The following is an 18,640-nucleotide window of genomic DNA, read 5'->3' as shown; positions in this document are numbered from 1 at the left end:
TCCCAGTCTATGACGCGACTGAGCATTTCCTTCTAAATATGGTTGCGTATGAGCAAATCCATGTCGGCGTCGGCAATGCGATCACTTCATACGTCATGTTCATGGATGCATTGATTAAAACAGCAGATGATGTCAAGCTGTTGCAGGTATAAATATATATATATATATATATATATATAGAGAGAGATGGGCTATGGTGCATTGCAATGTATAGACTCTTTTGTACATTGAATTATAAATCATCGGATTCAAAGTTCAAATGACCGATCCAAACCGTTCATCTTGTTCTCCATATTAATATGTGTTTGGAAACCAAATTTTACTTTTTTTTTTAATTTTTATTATTTTTTAGATTTATTGAAAATCGTTTTTTTCAAACAAATCTGGACCATAAAAAAGCAACAATTTTTAATAAATCTAAAAAAATAGTAAAATTTGGTCTCCAAATACATATTAATATGAAGAACAAGATTAACGGTTTGAATCGGTTATTTAGACTATAAATCCGGTGATTTATAATCCAATGTACAAAAGAGGCCATACATTGGAATGCACCATAGCCCATCTCTCTCTCTCTCTCTCTCTCTATATATATATATAACTACTTAATTATGATCATTTCAATTAATTAATAAGAATGAATTATTTCTGTTTAATTAATCAATATTGTAAAATTTGTTAACTACAAGAATCTTCTTTATTCGCAAGGATAAGAAATGAACATTGCCAAGGATATCACCATATAAATTGCTATTTCCGAAGATATTGTTATTACTGACGGTAGTATATATCCGTGATGGAACCGACATTGTTATGCAAGTTTATTCTTGCTTGTAAAACCAATTCTTGTAGTTAACTGTCTTAATTATATTATTGATTGATTGTGCTCCACAGAGGAAAAAAATCATCACCAATTCTATAGGAAGTCACAAGCACGTGGCCGAACTCTTCAATAGACTGCCAAAGGAGGCGGCACACGATCCAAATGATGCGCTCAATGATGTAAGGTCTCAGTTGAGCGAGTACTACGAGAATAAAGGGAACAGGTGGCTGGCCAATCTACGGCATCAGTACTTGCATAGCCCATGGAAGGTGCTTTCCCTTGTTGCGGCGTTGCTTGTTATTTTGCTCTCCTTCATCCAAATGCTATACTCTGTTTTAACCTTCCATCTCGGAAAATGATGTAAAACTCAAACGATCGATCGATCGATCAATCATCATTATATATAATTGCCTCTTATGCATGCTATATGGATTTTGATATTATATTGTATGAGTAATTAAGTTATGTGTGTGCTTGTAATTGATTAATTGATATTATATTGTATGAGTAATTAAGTTATATTGTATGAATAATCAACCTTGCTCTATATGTTTTGTGATATTTTTGTATTATTTTGTAATTATGTGTGTGTTTACTGTCACCCTTGCTATACATAATCAGTGATATTCTGCAAATTTAAAATATTCAAATTGACCACCATATTTTTCAGGCCAATGTGAAAATTGCAGCTGAGAAAAATGGTGTAGTTAATACCTATCATTAAATTAATTCTAGAGAAATATCATGATGTCAACGGTGCTACTGATATAGATACCAATAAAGAATAGCCATTTTTAGATTCTTCTAAAATCACCCTTAGCTAATTTTGTTCTATATAATTACGATATATACTTTTATATGTCACCTCTCTCTCAGCTCTCTATATATATTCCCTCTCAAATCCTTTTCCCTTTCAGTATATTACAATATATATATTTTTTTTCAAGTCAAGCGGCTCCTCAAACCTCCAAGGTATTGCTATCTTTGCTTTTTCTTTTTTCCTTTTTTTTTATTTTTGTTTTTATATATCTTGTATATAGTTCTAAGGTACCGAAGACAACGTACCAACCCCTTGTACGATACGGTTGTCCTTGTGCCTCAAAAAAACTAACTGAGATGATTATGCAGTTAATATAAATTTTAATTCCATATCTTTGTAATTAGGTTGTAAATATGATCACTACATGCATCAAGGGTTTTGAACTTTTTATATCTTTGTAATTAGGTTGTACATGCAACCTCTATTATGTGAATTAATTGTTTATTTTGATATCTTAATGGGTATAGCATGTGGGTTTATAGTATTTATCAATAAAAAAAAAAACATAACACTCAAGATATGTAGCAAATCATATCAATGGTGTTTCATTTTTTTCAATATTAGAAGTACCAAATATACCCATACTCTTCTACTTTTTAGGAAAATTTATTTGTGAACATTTTTCTCTATATTTTCCATATACAATATTAATTTTCTTTTATGAATTAGATAATTGGCATAATATTTGAGAGAGAAATAAATGGACGGCTTGAGAAATCCCAACATCTCTTCCATCTGGTCACATAATAACAACACCTCTAATGAGTCCGGACTGGACTCTCCAGTTCTCATACAAAATAGCGAAAATGCCATGCTCTCGTCATCCTTCCTGGTCAACAATAATAGAGGAACCAATGCTGGTCAATTGACCATTTTTTTACTTTTAACTTTTTTTTTTACTTTCTCTTTTGAGTTCCTTCTCTGTTGTACTTGTTCCCTCATAAAAAGAAATTATTATATCATGAGTAAAGTGTTAAGTATATATATATAAATTAAAAGCATTCATTCTTCCCTTGTCTCCAAAGCAAGGCAACTATGCAATGCTTCTTTTAAGTCTTCATCTCTAACATATTTATCACACTTGCCATGGGTCTACCTCTCTTAACCATCAATGTGTGTGTGTGCTAAGGAAGTATATTGATCATATAATTAATTTGCAAGCATGGTCTCTTCTCTCAAGACACAAGCATCAATGGATGGACCAGAGATATGTATCGACACACTTCCACCTGATTTCTTTGAGTGGGTCATTGACATGGATGCTGCTGCCAAGGAGGTTCAAATTAACATCTATTACAATTTTATAATCCAATTAATTAATTCCTCATGCTATTTTTTAAAATAATCAAAGTTGTAGCTAGCTAATTATAAATATAGTTCATATTAAATAATATAAGTATATACTAAAAAGCAGGAAATCAGCATGATGTATGTATTAAAGTAACTAAACTGTTTTTGCTCTTTATATATCAACAAGGTTGACATCTCTAAAGAAGAGGCAGCTTGGAATAAACCATCGATCTACCGTGTAACCAACTTCGCCAGGTCTCACAATCCGAATGCATTTACACCTCAGGTTCACCTCATTATACAGCTTATATATAATATCTCAAAGTATATATACAAAATGAATCTAGAGTTTCATATTTTGAAATATATAGGTGATATCTTTTGGACCATTCCACCACGGTTCAGAGTTCCTAAAGGCAACCGAAGTGGCCAAGCACCGAGCTCTTGCGCATTTCCTGAACCGAGCAGGGAAGCAATCCGAACCCTTTGTAAGCAGGCTCCGATCAATTTTGAAACAATTACAAGATTCATACCAGGCACGCACACTAGTGGAAAATATGGAATCAGGATCGGTTATATACACATATCAGTATCGGAATCCAACCGATCCTGTTGAAGGCGATACTGATACTATCAGGATCGGTTTTATATTTTTTAAAGAACCGATCCAAATAGAAACTATTAGGATCGGTTTTTTAACAAAACCGATCTTAATAGTTGTTATCTAGATCGGTTTTTGACTAAGAACCGATCCAGATACGTACTATCAAGATCGGTTTTTATAAAAAAACCGATCCTGATACAAATTTTTTTTTTTCAAAAAAATTTCTGCAAAAAAAAAAAAAAAAAAAAAAAAATCAGGGTCGGTTTTTAATAAAAAACCGACCCTAATAGTATTAGGATCGGTTTTTTATTAAAAACCGACCTTGATTTTTTTTTTTTTTTTTTTTTTTTTTTTTTTTTTTAAATTGTATCAGGATCGGTTTTATTGCTAAAAACCGATCCTGATAGTACTATCAAGATCGGTTTTTATATAAAAACCGATCTTGATATTTTTTTCGAATTTTTTTTTAATTAAAAATTACATATCAAGATCGGTTTTTATATAAAAACCGATCTTGATAGTATTTTCGATTTTTTTTTTTTAAATTACATATCTAGATCGGTTTTTGAATAAAAACCGATCTTGATACGTACTATCAAGATCGGTTTTTATATAAAACCGATCCTGATGTTTTATTGAGGCTAAAAAAAATATTTTTATTTATTTGACCAGCTTCCATATATATTTTGCTGGCCAGCATCCTAAATTTTTTTTTTTTGCACAGTAAGAAGCAATAATCAATTAAATATCATATACACATTCTAAATTAATTATCATACACATCTTAAACTATTACAAAAAATTCATGTATTTCATACAAAGTTTTGTGAAGCATTGCATATTATAACAAGAAATTTAAATCCAAAAAAAAAATTAATTAACAAACATACAAGTGACTAATTGGGCTATTTCTTCAATTAACACACATTTATGCAATATACACAATTATGCAATTAATGTAAAGCACAACAATAAAAAAATCAATAATTACCTCTTTTGCAATCACATCACTTGAGATTAAAAAAAATCCTAAAAACAAAAACAAAGGTAACAATTAGATAGAAAAACATTTTCCAATAAAAAATACAAAAAAATGTGTTTTAAAAGTATAATAATGAGAAAATTAGATAAAGCTAATACCATGATAGTTGATCGGCCGGATGATTAAGTAACTTGAGAGAGATGTCCTCAAAACTGTAAAACAATATATAAACACCATTAATTCATTTTTGAAACAATAAAAAAAATAAAAAATTGGCACAATTGAGCCGGAGGTGCGAGATGCTCGGATTTGAGAGGAAGAGACGGAGAGAAAGATAGAGAGACACACGGAGGAGAGAGAGAGACGGAGACAGAGAGAGAGAGTACTGAGGATTTGAGAGGGAGATACGGAGACAGAGACAGAGACGCTAAATTGAAAATGAGAGGCGCGAAATGAAAATAAGAAGAACCCTAGCTAAGCTGGTTATATAGAAAGTTATCATTAGGATCGGTTGTTTATAAAGAACCGATCCTAATAGTATCAGGATCGGTTTTTATAAAAAAACCGATCCTGATACTAATTTTTTTGAAAAAAAAATAGTATCAGGATCGGTTTTTTATTATAAAAAACCGATCCTGATACAATTTTTTTTTTTTCAAAAAAATTTCTGCAAAAAAAAAAAAAAAAAAAAAAAAAAAAAAAAAAATCAGGGTCGGTTTTTAATAAAAAACCGATCCTAATACTATTAGGATCGGTTTTTTATTAAAAACCGACCCTGATTTTTTTTTTTTTTTTTTTTTTTTTTTTTTTTGCAGAAATTTTTTTGAAAAAAAAAAATTGTATCAGGATCGGTTTTATTGCTAAAAACCGATCCTGATAGTATCTGGATCGGTTTTTAGCAATAAAACCGATCCAGATAGTTTTTTTCTTTTATTTGGAAAATCTTTTCATATGGTTATGTTTAAATAAATATAAAAAATTACATATTAGAAATATAAGTTAATTATTTAATAAAAATTTGATTTAATTTTCAAATGACTTGTGCATATAATATATTTTCTTTTCATATGGTTATGCATCAATGACTTGTGCCATATAATATATTTTATTTTCCATTTCAACACTTAAATAAAATGAAGGAAGGGGATTTTTTTTTTTCAGCTATATGTTTAATTTGATTATCTTTAGATATATATTGTGGTATATGTATAATTACAATAATAATTTATGGAAGAAACTTTCTTATTAAAACAACAGTTATCGGGTTAATAAATTAACAATGGCTATTTATATGATTTTTATGTAGGAGATTCTCTCTGATTTATAACAATTGACGACCAATGTCAAATTCATTAATTTCTATGTATATTTTGACCGGTTTGAAATGATCAGATTTGCAAAGACCAATATTGTTGCTCTTTATACTAGAATTGTTATTGGTCGTCAAAAGAACGACCAAAATGACTTTAAGATTCTCAAATATCATTAATAATAAGACAATAAACTTTTACATTTTTTTTAATTAATGTATATATATATATATATATATATATATATATATATGACAAATGATGTAAGCCTCATATACATATAGTGGTAAGTATAATATGAGTAAGGCTGGGGTGCTATGGATAGCATATAGGCCTCTATGCTACGGCTCAATATTCAAGTTTTTAAAATCCAAACGGTCGATCCGAACCGTTCATCTTATTCTCCATATTAATATCTGCTTGGAGACCAAATTTTATAATTTTCTGAATTTTTTTACTATTTATTAAGCCACTTTGAAAATCGCTAATCCAACGGTTTTACTGTTTTGTGCCGCCACCGTTGGATCAACAATTTTGTAAAATACTTAATAAATAGTAAACAATTTCATAAAAATGTAAAATTTGGTCTCCAAGCAGATATTAATATGGAGAATAAGATGAACGGTTCGGATCGACCGTTTGGATTTTAAAATATGAAATATTGAGCCGTAGCATAGAGGCCTCTATGCTATCCATAGCACCCAGCCTTACTCGTATAATATATATGGTTCATCTCTCATGAGTCATGATTATTAGATACATGCATTAATTTTGGATTGAGAAAAAAAAATGCACGCTTTCTAAAATTTCTATTAAATAATTAACTTATATTTCTAATATGTAATTTTTTATATTTATTTAAACATAACCATATGAAAAGATTTTCCAAATAAAAGAAAAAAACTATCTGGATCGGTTTTATTGCTAAAAACCGATCCAGATACTATCAGGATCGGTTTTATTGCTAAAAACCGATCCAGATACTATCAGGATCGGTTTTTAGCAATAAAACCGATCCTGATACAATTTTTTTTTTCAAAAAAATTTCTGCAAAAAAAAAAAAAAAAAAAAAAAAAAAAAAAAAAAAAAAAATAGGGTCGGTTTTTAATAAAAAACCGACCCAGATTTTTTTTTTTTTTTTTGCAGAACCAATTTTGAAAAAAAAATTGTATCAGGATCAGTTGTTCTAAACAACCGATCCTAATAGTTTAACTATTAGGATCGGTTTTTTAGAACAACTGATCCTGATAGTATCAGGATCGGTTTTTTAGAACAACCGATCCTGATAGTTCACAAATTTGGATCGGTTGACTAAAAAACCCGATCTAACTAGTTTTTAGGATCGGTTTTGTTCAGAAAACCGATCCAGATAGGTATTAGTATCGGTTGTTTCATATAACCGATCCAGATAGGCCGATCCTGATTCATGTTTTTCCACTAGTGGCATATATGATCCTTTTATAGTACCTATCTTATGAATAATTAATAATCAAAATTTGCAAGGTTCTTTATGTGTGCAAATTAAATTGGTAATTGACTTTGACAGGGCTTAGATAAAAAGTGGAAAGAGAACCCGTATGAGTTTCTTAAGATGATGTTACTCGATGGATGCTTCATGATCGAGGTGCTACGCATGAATGAACACTCAGATGATTATGCAACTAACGATCCTGTTTTCAGTTCACGGATGAATCCTTTGCGCAAGCCGTACATAAAACGAGACATGCTTTTATTAGAGAACCAGCTTCCTTTGTTGGTGCTCAAGGCACTGCTCGAGGTTGAAAACGTTGGACAAACCGTAAGCTAAACTCAAATTCAAATTATGTGTGTGTATTTCCAAATTAAGACTACTCAGGTGCGGATCCAGTAAGAAAGAATGGGGGTCAATTAACCTCATTCATTTTCAAATTTATGTGCTCTTACATGGTATGTGCACCGTAAAATTGACCCCCACACATTAAACTTTTTATATGTTTGAACCCATAGTTTGAAAGTCTGACTCCGCCTGTACTAGTACGTCATGATGCAATGGAATTATATCTTAATTATATGATTGCTTATGATCAGAGCAGCCAATTTTGGGAGACCTTTTTAAGCTTTACTGATGAGGAACAAATTAATCTTGTATTAATTTTGTAGAAAATTTTAATTTTAGTATTATCAATCCAAATTATCAGGTATTAAATAGCAATTAGACTATTCAAAATAGTCATCTACTTTTATTTTTTGTTTTTGCATTGTTTTATTTGGTTTCCATGAGAGAAATTAACGAGGATACAGCAATAACATTGTATAGTTATTTTTAGCAGGATGACGAGTATATCAACGGTTTGGTGCTAAGTTATTGCGGAAAAAACTTGAAAGCAAATTTGTCAACACTAGCAAGCCACCCCCTCGAGTTGTACCGCATGAGCTTGCTCCATGAAGACACGACAAGTCAAGTTAAATCGCCTCCAATCAGCGAGACTAAAGTGATAGAGAATGCGGTCGAGCTCTGGGAGAGTGGGGTCCGCTTCAGGTGCAAGGTTGGCGATCATGCGAGCCTGAGGAACATCAACTTTGACCCCAAAACTGGCATGCTCGAACTTCCTTTCCTCCCAGTCCATGACGGGACCGAGCATTTCCTTCTAAATATGGTTGCGTATGAGCAAATCCATGTTGGCACCGGCAATGACATCATGTCATATGTCATGTTCATGGATGCATTAATCGACACTGCAGATGATGTCAAGCTGTTGCAGGTTTATAAATACTGGTCTTCCCAATTAAGTAACACTACAAGAATCTTTTGGTTTAATTTTAATTTGGACTTAATTTGTTGATTTTCTTATTAATAATTGATATTAATTGTGCTTTTCAGAAGAAAAAAATCATCATCAATTCTCTGGCAAGTCACAAGGACGTGGCCGATCTCTTCAACAAACTGTCAAAGGAGGCAGCACACGACGCCCCTAATGACGTGTTCAACAATGTAAGGTTTGAGTTGAGCAACTACTACGAGAAGAGAAGGAACAAGTGGCGAGCCAGTCTACGGCACCAGTACTTGCATAACCCATGGAGGGTGTTATCCATCCTTGCGGCGTCGCTTGTTATTTTTCTCACCTTCGTCCAAACACTATACTCCGTTTTAACCTTCCATCTCGGAAAATGATGTACAACTCAATATATATATATATATATATGCATGCTACATATATGGATTTTGATATTATTGTATTCTCAAGTTATATTTGTGCATGATTGTAATTGTTTGTTACCCTTGCTCTGTATATTTTGTGATATATTTTGTATATTCTCCAGTTATAATGTGTGTTTCAAATTGATTGTTACCATTGCTATGCATAATTAGTGATATTGTGCAATTTAAAATCTTCAAGTTGACCTCCCTGTTTTTTTTTTCTTCTAAAATATATATTCTTTAATTTGCAAAATGAAGCAATTATATATATATATATATATTTTTTTTTTCAATTTATAATTGGAGATCTATGACTGTTCTACAGAAAAACTATTATTAAGAAGTTGATCTGGGATTAATGAAGGCCTCATACATTGCTCAAACAACAAATCACAAGATCAAATAGTAAATGAAAAAATAAATTCGACCAATTAAAGGTTTACCCATCAATTTCTTTCAAACACTTTTGTTTCTGAAATTAAAGGAACCAAGAAAATATGAAAGAGAGGAGATTTGAAGGAGAAACTGCAGCTATAAGTTGACAATTATTTTTTGGTGCCCATTCGGAATGCAGAGTCAGTATTATTGTGCTTTGGGATTTGTGCAGAAAGGATTTGAACGGTCCGGATTTTTCACAAATCAACTCAAATTTTGAGATATCTCATATCTCAGAGGATGCGAATCCAGTTTCAACTATCTTTTGCATTTTGAAATACCTTTTCCTTTGTTTCTGACAGCTGATACATAACTCTCCTTTTTTTCGAAAACTTAGATACATAACTCTCTCTCTCTCTAACAGAAGAAGTTCATCAGCAGCCACCAAGTAGAGATTGATTTTCTCAGGGCTGTAGCCTTTAAATGCGCTACAACAGGTGTCGACTAATAAATCTTTATTTATCCTTTTTTAAAAAAAAAATCAGCAGGTTAATTCTTAGCTTGTTAATTAACGGACAAAACTTACAAATAACTCCGTTAATCTTCGTGCGGAAGCGGATCTTGCGAGCGTAGCAGTATCACTGATTCTGCAAGGAATCACAAGCCGAAGCCGGAAGCCCTGCGTTTTTCACGACCTAAAACCTTCAATCCTTAACAGAGTGCTTCTTGGTGCTCTCTATCTTTTCTCTCTAATTTTGGTTGTTACTATTCACACGTTTTTTCTGATTATTATTAGAGAGAGAGATATGAATGGTTTATATAAAACCAATGCACCTATTCATAAAGGGTTGGCATCTTTTCATAACGGGTCGGATATTGAATTTGGGTTTCCCATAACGGGCGTACCATTAATTAAATCCAACATCTCCCACTCGCACAAAATGGGATACCCGCTATAAACTAAGAGAACGTAATCTCTAATCTCTGTTAAAATTCATACAAGGAAATAGGCCGTGACCAGCATATCTTAATTTGAGAGTCTATGTTGTTATCCAACTGTTAGGTATGTATAACAACATCTAAGTAGAGCAAATATGCAGTACCCCAGATCATTAAATTACATTTTTAAGTATTACAGGATCTCTTTTATTTATTGATACAACCATACTTATATATTCACAATTATGTTACATAAACATAATTGGTGCACCAGTGAATATAACCTAATGTAACACTCAAATGATCTTTTTCTTTTATCTAGAATCTCTTAATTCCAAATCAATTTGTTATTCAGATATGTTCCATTAGATCGCATCATACATGATCATTAGTAACATTCCAAAATAACTAATTGAAAAGAAACTTCAAGTATTTAGTAAAAAATCGAAGAGTACTATGAGATCATTTTTATCTCGCGGGTCTCACACAACAAAGAAGAAGAGATCATATCTTCTGTTACCCTGTTGGTCAATTGCACATATGGTATGAAACATATGTTACGGTATTATTCTCCATTTCTTATGGAGCGTATGTCTAATTTAAAATCCAATACCGTACAAGTGATAGTTCAGATATACATAATATCTAACTTGAGTCCACAACTCTACTTATCATATAAATTCACTAACAGGACTCCCACTTGGCATAAGACAGTTAAGGTGAATAGTGAGTATTTCACCTTCGGTCATAATAATATATTCATATGACCTCATCTTGATTCTTTATCAAGGCGATGTATATTTTAAGCACTTGCTCTCACATTTTGTATCATGTCTAGCTTAAAATCAATCTTATTTCTATGTCCTACCAAGACATAGAAGCGATTGCCTGTGTGAGAAGGCCAATCAACTGTCTGACATACCTTTCATTTTATATCTCATGTGTTATGCTAAATATATTGGTATTAAATAATTTGTAACAATTATAACATAAATGTATAAGTAAATAGCATTCATTGCATTTATCCCACAAATACAAATATACATAATATATACTGTTCAATCAAAATATATATATAACTACAATCTACGTAACCCTAGAGATTTCACATGGCCAATAAACACATCTCTAGGTATTGCCTTTGTAAAAGGATCTGCCACCATTTTGTGTGTAGATATGTACTGCATGCAAACTTGCTTTCTCGCCACCATGTCTCTAACGAAGTTATACTTAGTATCAATGTGTTTGGTCTTTGAGTGATACTTGGGATCTTTTGTATAAGCGATTGCTGCTTGGCTATCGCTGTATACCAACACTGAGTTAGTTTCATTCTCACCAAAACCCAAGTGATTCAAAAATCTTTTAAGCCAAACTGCTTCTTGTACTGCTGCTGAAAATGCTACAAATTCAGCTTCCATTGTGGATAAGGATATGCAACTCTGTTTCTTACTACTCCAAGAGATAGCTCCATTACTAAGTAAGAAAACATAGCCTGAGGTAGATTTTCTTTCATCTAAATCTCCTCCCCAATCAGCATCTGCGTAACCTATGAGTTGCAGATTTTCTCTTTGAAAACACAATGAATAATCCGCAGTACCTTTCAGATATCTAAGTATTCTTTTTACTGCTTTCCAATGGGACTGTCCTGGATTGGCTTGATATCTACTCACCATCCCAACGGCGAAACTGATATCTGGCCTAGTACACATCATAGCATACATGAGGCTGCCAACAGTACTTGAGTAAGGAACTTTTTCCATTTGTGCTTTTTCATCTGGAGTCTTTGGACACATTCTTAAACTAAGACCTTCGCCTTTTGCTATAGGAGTATCAATGGGTTTACAGTCTTGCATATGAAACTTTTCAAGTACTTTCTTGATGTAATGCTCTTGTGATAGAGCTAACATCTTCTTGGAACGATCTCTTTCAATCTTCACTCCAAGAATATATGCTGCTTCACCCATATCCTTCATATCAAAATTGGAGGATAACCATTCTTTAATGATTTGTACATACTCTTTATTGTTACTAGCCAACAGTATGTCATCAACATAAAGTGATAGAATCACAAATTTGTCTTTGGATCTTTTGACATACACACAATGGTCTTCATCAATCATTTCGAAATCAAATGATATGATTGCTTGATGAAACCGAATGTACCATTGTCTGGAAGATTGCTTGAGACCATAAATGGATCTCAACAATTTGCACACTTTGTGCTCTTGTCCTTCGGCAACAAAACCGACAGGTTGTTCCATATATATTTCTTCTTCCAGATTGCCATTTAGAAATGCAGTTTTAACATCCATCTGATGCAATTCCAAATCTAAACTGGCAACGATAGCTAGTATCAACCGTATGGAAGTAAATCTTACAACAGGAGAGAAAGTCTCTTCGTAGTCTATCCCTTCTTGCTGTGTATACCCCTTAGCAACAAGACGTGCCTTATACCTCTCAATTGAGCCGTCAGCTAGACGTTTAATCTTGAGAACCCATTTGTTCCCAATTGCCTTGCGTCCTTCAGGGAGATCAACTAATTCCCAAACACTATTTGATCTCATTGACTCCATTTCTTCTTCCATTGCTTTCATCCATTTCTCTTTAGCAGGACAAGTGAGAGCCTCTCGAATATTTCTTGGCTCTTCTTCATCTTGCATGACAATCATGTAAGATTCATTTTCGATTGGAAAATGACGTTTAGGGACTCTAGCACGATTGCTATGCCTAATTTGTGATTGTGCTGAACTTGGCTCAGCATCATCTACAGACTTGCTCCCACTTGGATGAGATACTGTTGGAGGTTCAGGAATATGCACCAAACGATTTGCAACAATCAAATCATCTTGCTCCTCCTCTACTTCATATAGAGAAAATTCCTGACCTATCTCACCCTTTCTTGGAAATTCATTTTCTAAGAAAATGACATCTCGGGACTCAAATTCTGTTACACTCCCACTGGATTGTTCACCAATGAACACATAACCTTTGGAATGTTCAGAGTATCGTATAAATATACTCTTTTTACCTCTTGGACCCAATTTACCATGTTGATGAGACGAATCATGAACAAAGGCAGCGCATCCCCAAGGTCTCAGATTACTAAGATCTGGTTTTCTATTAGTCCAAAGTTCGTAAGGAGTTGAAGAAACAGATTTAGAAGGTACACGATTTAGAATATAGGCAGCAGTCAATAATGCATCACCCCAAAAATTAATTGGCAGATTTGCTTGAGCCATCATTGACCTAACCATTTCCAAAAGAGTCCGATTTCTCCTTTCAGCCACTCCGTTTTGCTGTGGAGTATATGGCATGGTTAGTTGCCTTAGTATTCCTTTTTCTTCGCACATTTGTTTGAACTCATCAGACAAATATTCGCGACCGCGATCCGTTCTTAAGGCCTTAACCTTTCTGTCTAATTGATTTTCACATAAAGTTATAAATTTCGTGAAACAAGCAAGAGCGTCAGATTTATGAGATATCAAATAGACGTGACCATATCGCGTATAATCATCAATGAAGGTGATAAAGTATCTACCTCCATGTCGTGCCCTCACATTCATTGGTCCACAAATGTCAGAATGAATTAATTGCAATGGAAATTCAGACCTGGTTCCTGTTCCAAATGGTTTTCTTGCCATTTTTCCTTTTAAACAATTTTCACATGTTGGTAGACTAACCCTTTCAATTTGGCCTAACATGCCTTCCTTGGCTAATCTATCCATTCGTTGCTGTCCAATATGGCCTAATCTCATGTGCCATACATTCACATCAACATTTTCAGCAGCATATGATGTAAATAAAGAAAAATGGGTATTATAAGAAGTCATCACATTAATAACATCCAGAATAATAAAACCATTCGATACATATCCATAACCATAACACACATCATCCAGATACAACTTAATACTAGTATCACACATGTTCAAAGTAAATCCAAATCTAAGAAGAACTACTACAGATACAAGATTTCGTCGAATGTCAGGTGCAAAGAGAACATCATGTAAGAGGAGGGTTCGACCATCACGCATATCCAACTTGCATGTGCCTATACCCTTGACTGGTACACGAGAGTTGTTTCCTACATAAAGCCATTTTGAACCTTGCGGAATTCGACGAAAATCCACAAACAAATCACGGTCTTTGGCTACATGGTCTGTTGCCCCTGAGTCTACAGTCCACAAAGGATGAGAATCAGCAATAAAAACAGAACTAGAAACATATGAAAAATATGAAAGTTTTTCTATAATTTGTACCTTGCGGGGCTCTTTGCATTCACGAGCATAGTGACCCTTCTTGCCACAATTGAAACACTTGATCTTGGCCTTATTATGCTTCTTAAAATTCTGCGAAGCCTTTCCCTTGCCACGATCTTGCCCCTTATACTTTTTCTCTTGTTTGCCCTTCTGACCATAATTTGACTTACGCTTCTGGCCTTGCCCTCCATGAGAGCTTGAACCAGCCAAATGCACAGCAGATTTAGTTTCTTGAGGCTTGGATGCCTCAATACGATCTTCCTCAAGTTCCAGATGCCTGGCTGCATCGTTGAGAGTTTTAATACTCTCATTGTGGGTCAGATTCACCTTCATGTGTTCCCAAGTATGAGGAAGTGAACGAATCACTGCTTGAAGTTGTTGCTCTTCAGTCAAAACATGGCCAGCGTCCTTCAATTCACTAATCATATTTGACATCTCCCTCAGATGTTGCCGCATGCTATGATTAGAACGCTTCTTGTAAGTGTCAAACTTGATGGTGAGTTGTCTCAGTTTTGTAACAAAAGTTCCACCAAACTTCTGCTTCAAAGCAAGCCACATCTCTTTTGCAATCTCATGTTGCCTAAACTCACGCATCACATCATTATCCATACTGCTCAGCAACGTAATACGAGCAATGGAGTTCTTCTTTTTCCAGGACTCATATGCAGCACTATCAGCAATGTGCTTTGCAGTTGTACCTTTTTCTGGTTCGGTTAGAATATGATCCAGGACCGAAAGAACCTCTTGTTCTTCCAGGACATACTGAATTTTCATGGCCCAAATTTCATAATTATCGCTATTCAGTTTTTCACCCTTATTGAGTTCTGCCACAATATTCCTAGATGCAGATGCCATTTCACTAAGAATTTACAATTAAACTAAGTTAGGACATATCACAGTTTTGATGGCTTAATACAAATTATTTAATACCTAGCATAACAATTCTAGTTTTACAACAACTGTGAAATAATTTAATAATAATAATACTTATAGATTAAAATCGAAAGATCACTAAGTTTCACAATCATCATTTAATTCTATAAATTTTATTACTATTAATTATTCACTGTGTAAAACTCCCACTGAAAATTATACATTTAATTATATAATTTTAAATTATATAAAAAAAAATTGATACAGAATAATGCATAATTTCATAAAAAAAATAGATGCATAAATTCAAAAAAAAAAAAATAGATGCATAATAAATAATGCATTTGGAAACCGTAGTGGGTTAGTTATCAAAAAATCCGTACTGGATTAAACATCATTTGTAATGAATAATGCATAATTAAAAAAAAATTCAGATTATAATCATTGGAAATGAAACCATAGTGTGAATTATACTATTTTGTAGTATATTTAATTTATAGAATCAAGATGGTAACAAGAAAGTTGTTCTAGCATAGTGGTTAGGGTACTTGGCTCCCACCCAATAGACATGGGTTCTAGCCCCAGCGGCTTCAAGAAAAACTTTTATTTTTCGCGGTTCACCATCCCGGAATGGACCAAGTCTATTTAGTTTGAACCGATGCATACAACCTCTCCATTTCAAACAGTAATGGACTCATCCATTGGCACTGCTTGAACCAGAAATGGATGCTGTACAATCCAGAAGTATAAAAATTGTACACACCGATCATGAACCAAAATGGTTCTTTGGACGGTTGTGATTCATTTGGATCAAAAAATTGTCCAATCAGTTGTATAAGATCCATAAACAACTAAAAATGCATGGTTTTGCTTTGCATCTCCCATTTCCACTATACAACATCACTGTTTTGCAATGCATCTCCAAAAGATACATTTAAAAAATCTCCAAAAACAGTGAATACAATTAAATACGTTTTTAAAAAATAAAATTCGTATTTAAATTGATCAAATTTACAAAAAAAATAATTGTAAATTAAATCTGAAAATTCGTTATAATTTTTAAACAAAATTATAATTTCAAATTATTTTGTTTTTCCTGAAACATGAAATTAATTTTCGGAAATTCTCAAAAAAAAAATCTGAAAATTGCTATACAAAATTTTCAGAAAAATAATTTCGAAAAAAAATAATTTTATAATTTCAAATTAGGCGAATTTTCGGAACAATCCGTGTTATATATTAAAACCCGAATACATGCTATAAAAGCTCTGATACCAATGTTAATTAACGGACAAAACTTACAAATAACTCCGTTAATCTTCGTGCGGAAGCAGATCTTGCGAGCGTAGCAGTATCACTGGTTCTGCAAGGAATCACAAGCCGAAGCCGGAAGCCCTGCGTTTTCCACGACCTAAAACCTTTAATCCTTAACAGAGTGCTTCTTGGTGCTCTCTATCTTTTCTCTCTAATTTTGGTTGTTACTATTCACACGTTTTTTCTGATTATTATTAGAGAGAGAGATATAAATGGTTTATATAAAACCAATGCACCTATTCATAAAGGGTTGGCATCTTTTCATAACGGGTCGGATATTGAATTTGGGTTTCCCATAACGGGCGTACCATTAATTAAATCCAACATAGCTTTTATAACTAATTTTTCTTGTTGTAAATTACAGCAAAAGAGATTGTGTCGGATACCACTCCTGAAAGTTCAATCAACGGTCAAAATTCACCGGGCAGGAGGTTGACTGACGGCTCAGATCCTGAGCACGACAATTGACTTGCTTGTTGTGTTGGAAACTTGAAATTTTGTAATTTTGCAATTAGGCCCCTCTTATCATAGTCATGGGGAGCACCTTTCCAACTAATTGATGGTGACTTAAGGCAAGGTATGTAAAGATGTTATAATGTACTGAGAAAAAAAGGAGGTTATGGGTTCTCCTTCTCTCTCTCTCTCTCTCTCTCTCTCTCTCTCTCTCTCTCTCTCTCTCTCTCTTTGAAAATGACTTGGTAGAGGCTACCAAGCTTCTCTCTCTCTCTCTCTTTTAACTTAGGCCTTTTAATTAGTTGGCTAAAGTGTAACTTCATTTACTCTTGCTTATCAGAAGGTTTGAGAAGTAAGATTTTATTGTATTGGGTTGGTTTAAATTACACTGTTACTGAGTACCTTGAACTGGTACTGAGTATTGTTTGGGATGGTTATAAGAAATATCTTTAATCTTTCATGTAAAAGCCTGTCAATTATTTTAGTTATTATTATTTTACTTTTTATGAATGTAGCTAAGAGTAGAAATTTGGAGAACTGGTGCTCTGGATATTGTATCAGTTTTCTTGGATTGAACGAGTTTAAGATTAAAATGTATTGATTATGATAAGAAAACTTGCATGTTTACAATTCCTTCTCAATTCATAAAAATTGTAGTCTTTTTGAATTTGTGTTTGCAATTCCTTCTCAGTCCACGCTATGGAGTTATATCGATCTTAATCTTCATATAAAAATGAACTTTGAGACAAAAATTTACAATTTTTTAGAACTTTATTTACTATTCTTTTTAGATAGAAAATCACTTGATTTGAAAATTCTAAAAGATTCAAAAGCAGTAGTATCTACCTATTTAACATAATATTAAAACAATTCTTAAAAATAGTAAAATTTGGTATGCTGGTATATTTTTATATAGAGTTCATATTTAAAAGTTCAGATAGACTATTTGAACTTTTTGAAAAAAGAGAGATGAATTACAAAAAAGAATTAGTTCCGATTTGATAAGATCGGAACCAAAGAAAACACTCCACAATTCAACAAAATTATAATAATGCTGGTGTCTTGAGGCAGGAATAGGATTATGTAAAGATCTTTTTAAAAATCAAATGTGTTGAGCTTTGAGAGGGGTTATAAAAAATCTCTCTTTGTTCCTTGAGCCTTTTATTAGTTGGCTATAATGTAACTTCATTGAACTGAGCATCTGGTAAAAGTGGAGGGTTTGAATTACCACTTTGAAGTGGTACTGAGTGTTGCCTGAGATGGTTCTTTATCTTTCATGTAAAAAGCCTGTCAAATTTTGTAATTCCCTTTTAATTTTTCATTTCTTTCTAGTAGTAGAAAATTGGAGAACTGGTAGTGGATGTTGTATCAGTAAAACTTTCATGTTTGCAATTCCTCAGTTCATATAAATTGTAGTCTT

General features: G+C 33.1%; 2 protein-coding genes and 1 long non-coding RNA gene across 6 annotated transcripts in view; 2 read left to right on the top strand and 1 right to left on the bottom strand.

Moving 5' to 3' along the window:
• HVA22K (HVA22-like protein K) overlaps positions 1 to 18,640 on the top strand; it is a 72,616-nt gene that overhangs the window by 6,877 nt on the left and 47,099 nt on the right. The window contains exons 7-8 of one of the 3 annotated variants that reach the window (XM_078293969.1): positions 9,807 to 9,879; positions 17,132 to 17,310. The exons of the other annotated variants lie outside the window; for them this stretch is intronic. Of the exons in view, the coding sequence (XP_078150095.1) occupies positions 9,807 to 9,879; positions 17,132 to 17,235 (177 nt within the window). The 3' untranslated portion in view covers positions 17,236 to 17,310. Of the gene's footprint in view, positions 1 to 9,806; positions 9,880 to 17,131; positions 17,311 to 18,640 lie in introns of those variants that run through there. 3 annotated transcript variants of the gene reach the window in all.
• LOC144544774 (UPF0481 protein At3g47200-like) lies at positions 7,379 to 8,980 on the top strand. Its single transcript, XM_078293332.1, has 3 exons — positions 7,379 to 7,627; positions 8,139 to 8,570; positions 8,690 to 8,980. The coding sequence occupies exons 1-3, from the start codon at positions 7,421 to 7,423 to the stop codon at positions 8,978 to 8,980; spliced, it is 930 nt and encodes a 309-aa protein (XP_078149458.1). The 5' UTR covers positions 7,379 to 7,420.
• LOC144544742 (uncharacterized) lies at positions 14,165 to 14,673 on the bottom strand. 2 transcript variants are annotated; one of them, XR_013508328.1, is made up of 2 exons: positions 14,581 to 14,673; positions 14,165 to 14,489 (listed from the first exon to the last, which is right to left on the bottom strand). It is a non-coding gene; the product is annotated as an uncharacterized LOC144544742 (long non-coding RNA). The 2 variants fall into 2 exon arrangements; XR_013508327.1 differs by having other exon boundaries at positions 14,165 to 14,495; positions 14,581 to 14,672.

This window comes from Carex rostrata, chromosome 27, assembly GCF_964058835.1.
Source record: "Carex rostrata chromosome 27, lpCarRost1.2, whole genome shotgun sequence".
NCBI classification, from domain to species: Eukaryota; Viridiplantae; Streptophyta; class Magnoliopsida; order Poales; family Cyperaceae; genus Carex; species Carex rostrata.
This window is presented reverse-complemented; position numbering and strand designations above follow the sequence as displayed.

Coding starts and splice junctions, on each gene's coding strand:
- LOC144544774 (XM_078293332.1), top strand. CDS start 7,421: ATGATGTTACTCGATGGATGCTTCATGATCGAGGTGCTACGCATGAAT. Junction 7,628..8,138: donor TTGAAAACGTTGGACAAACC/GTAAGCTAAACT, acceptor TATTTTTAGCAG/GATGACGAGTATATCAACGG. Junction 8,571..8,689: donor ATGATGTCAAGCTGTTGCAG/GTTTATAAATAC, acceptor TGTGCTTTTCAG/AAGAAAAAAATCATCATCAA.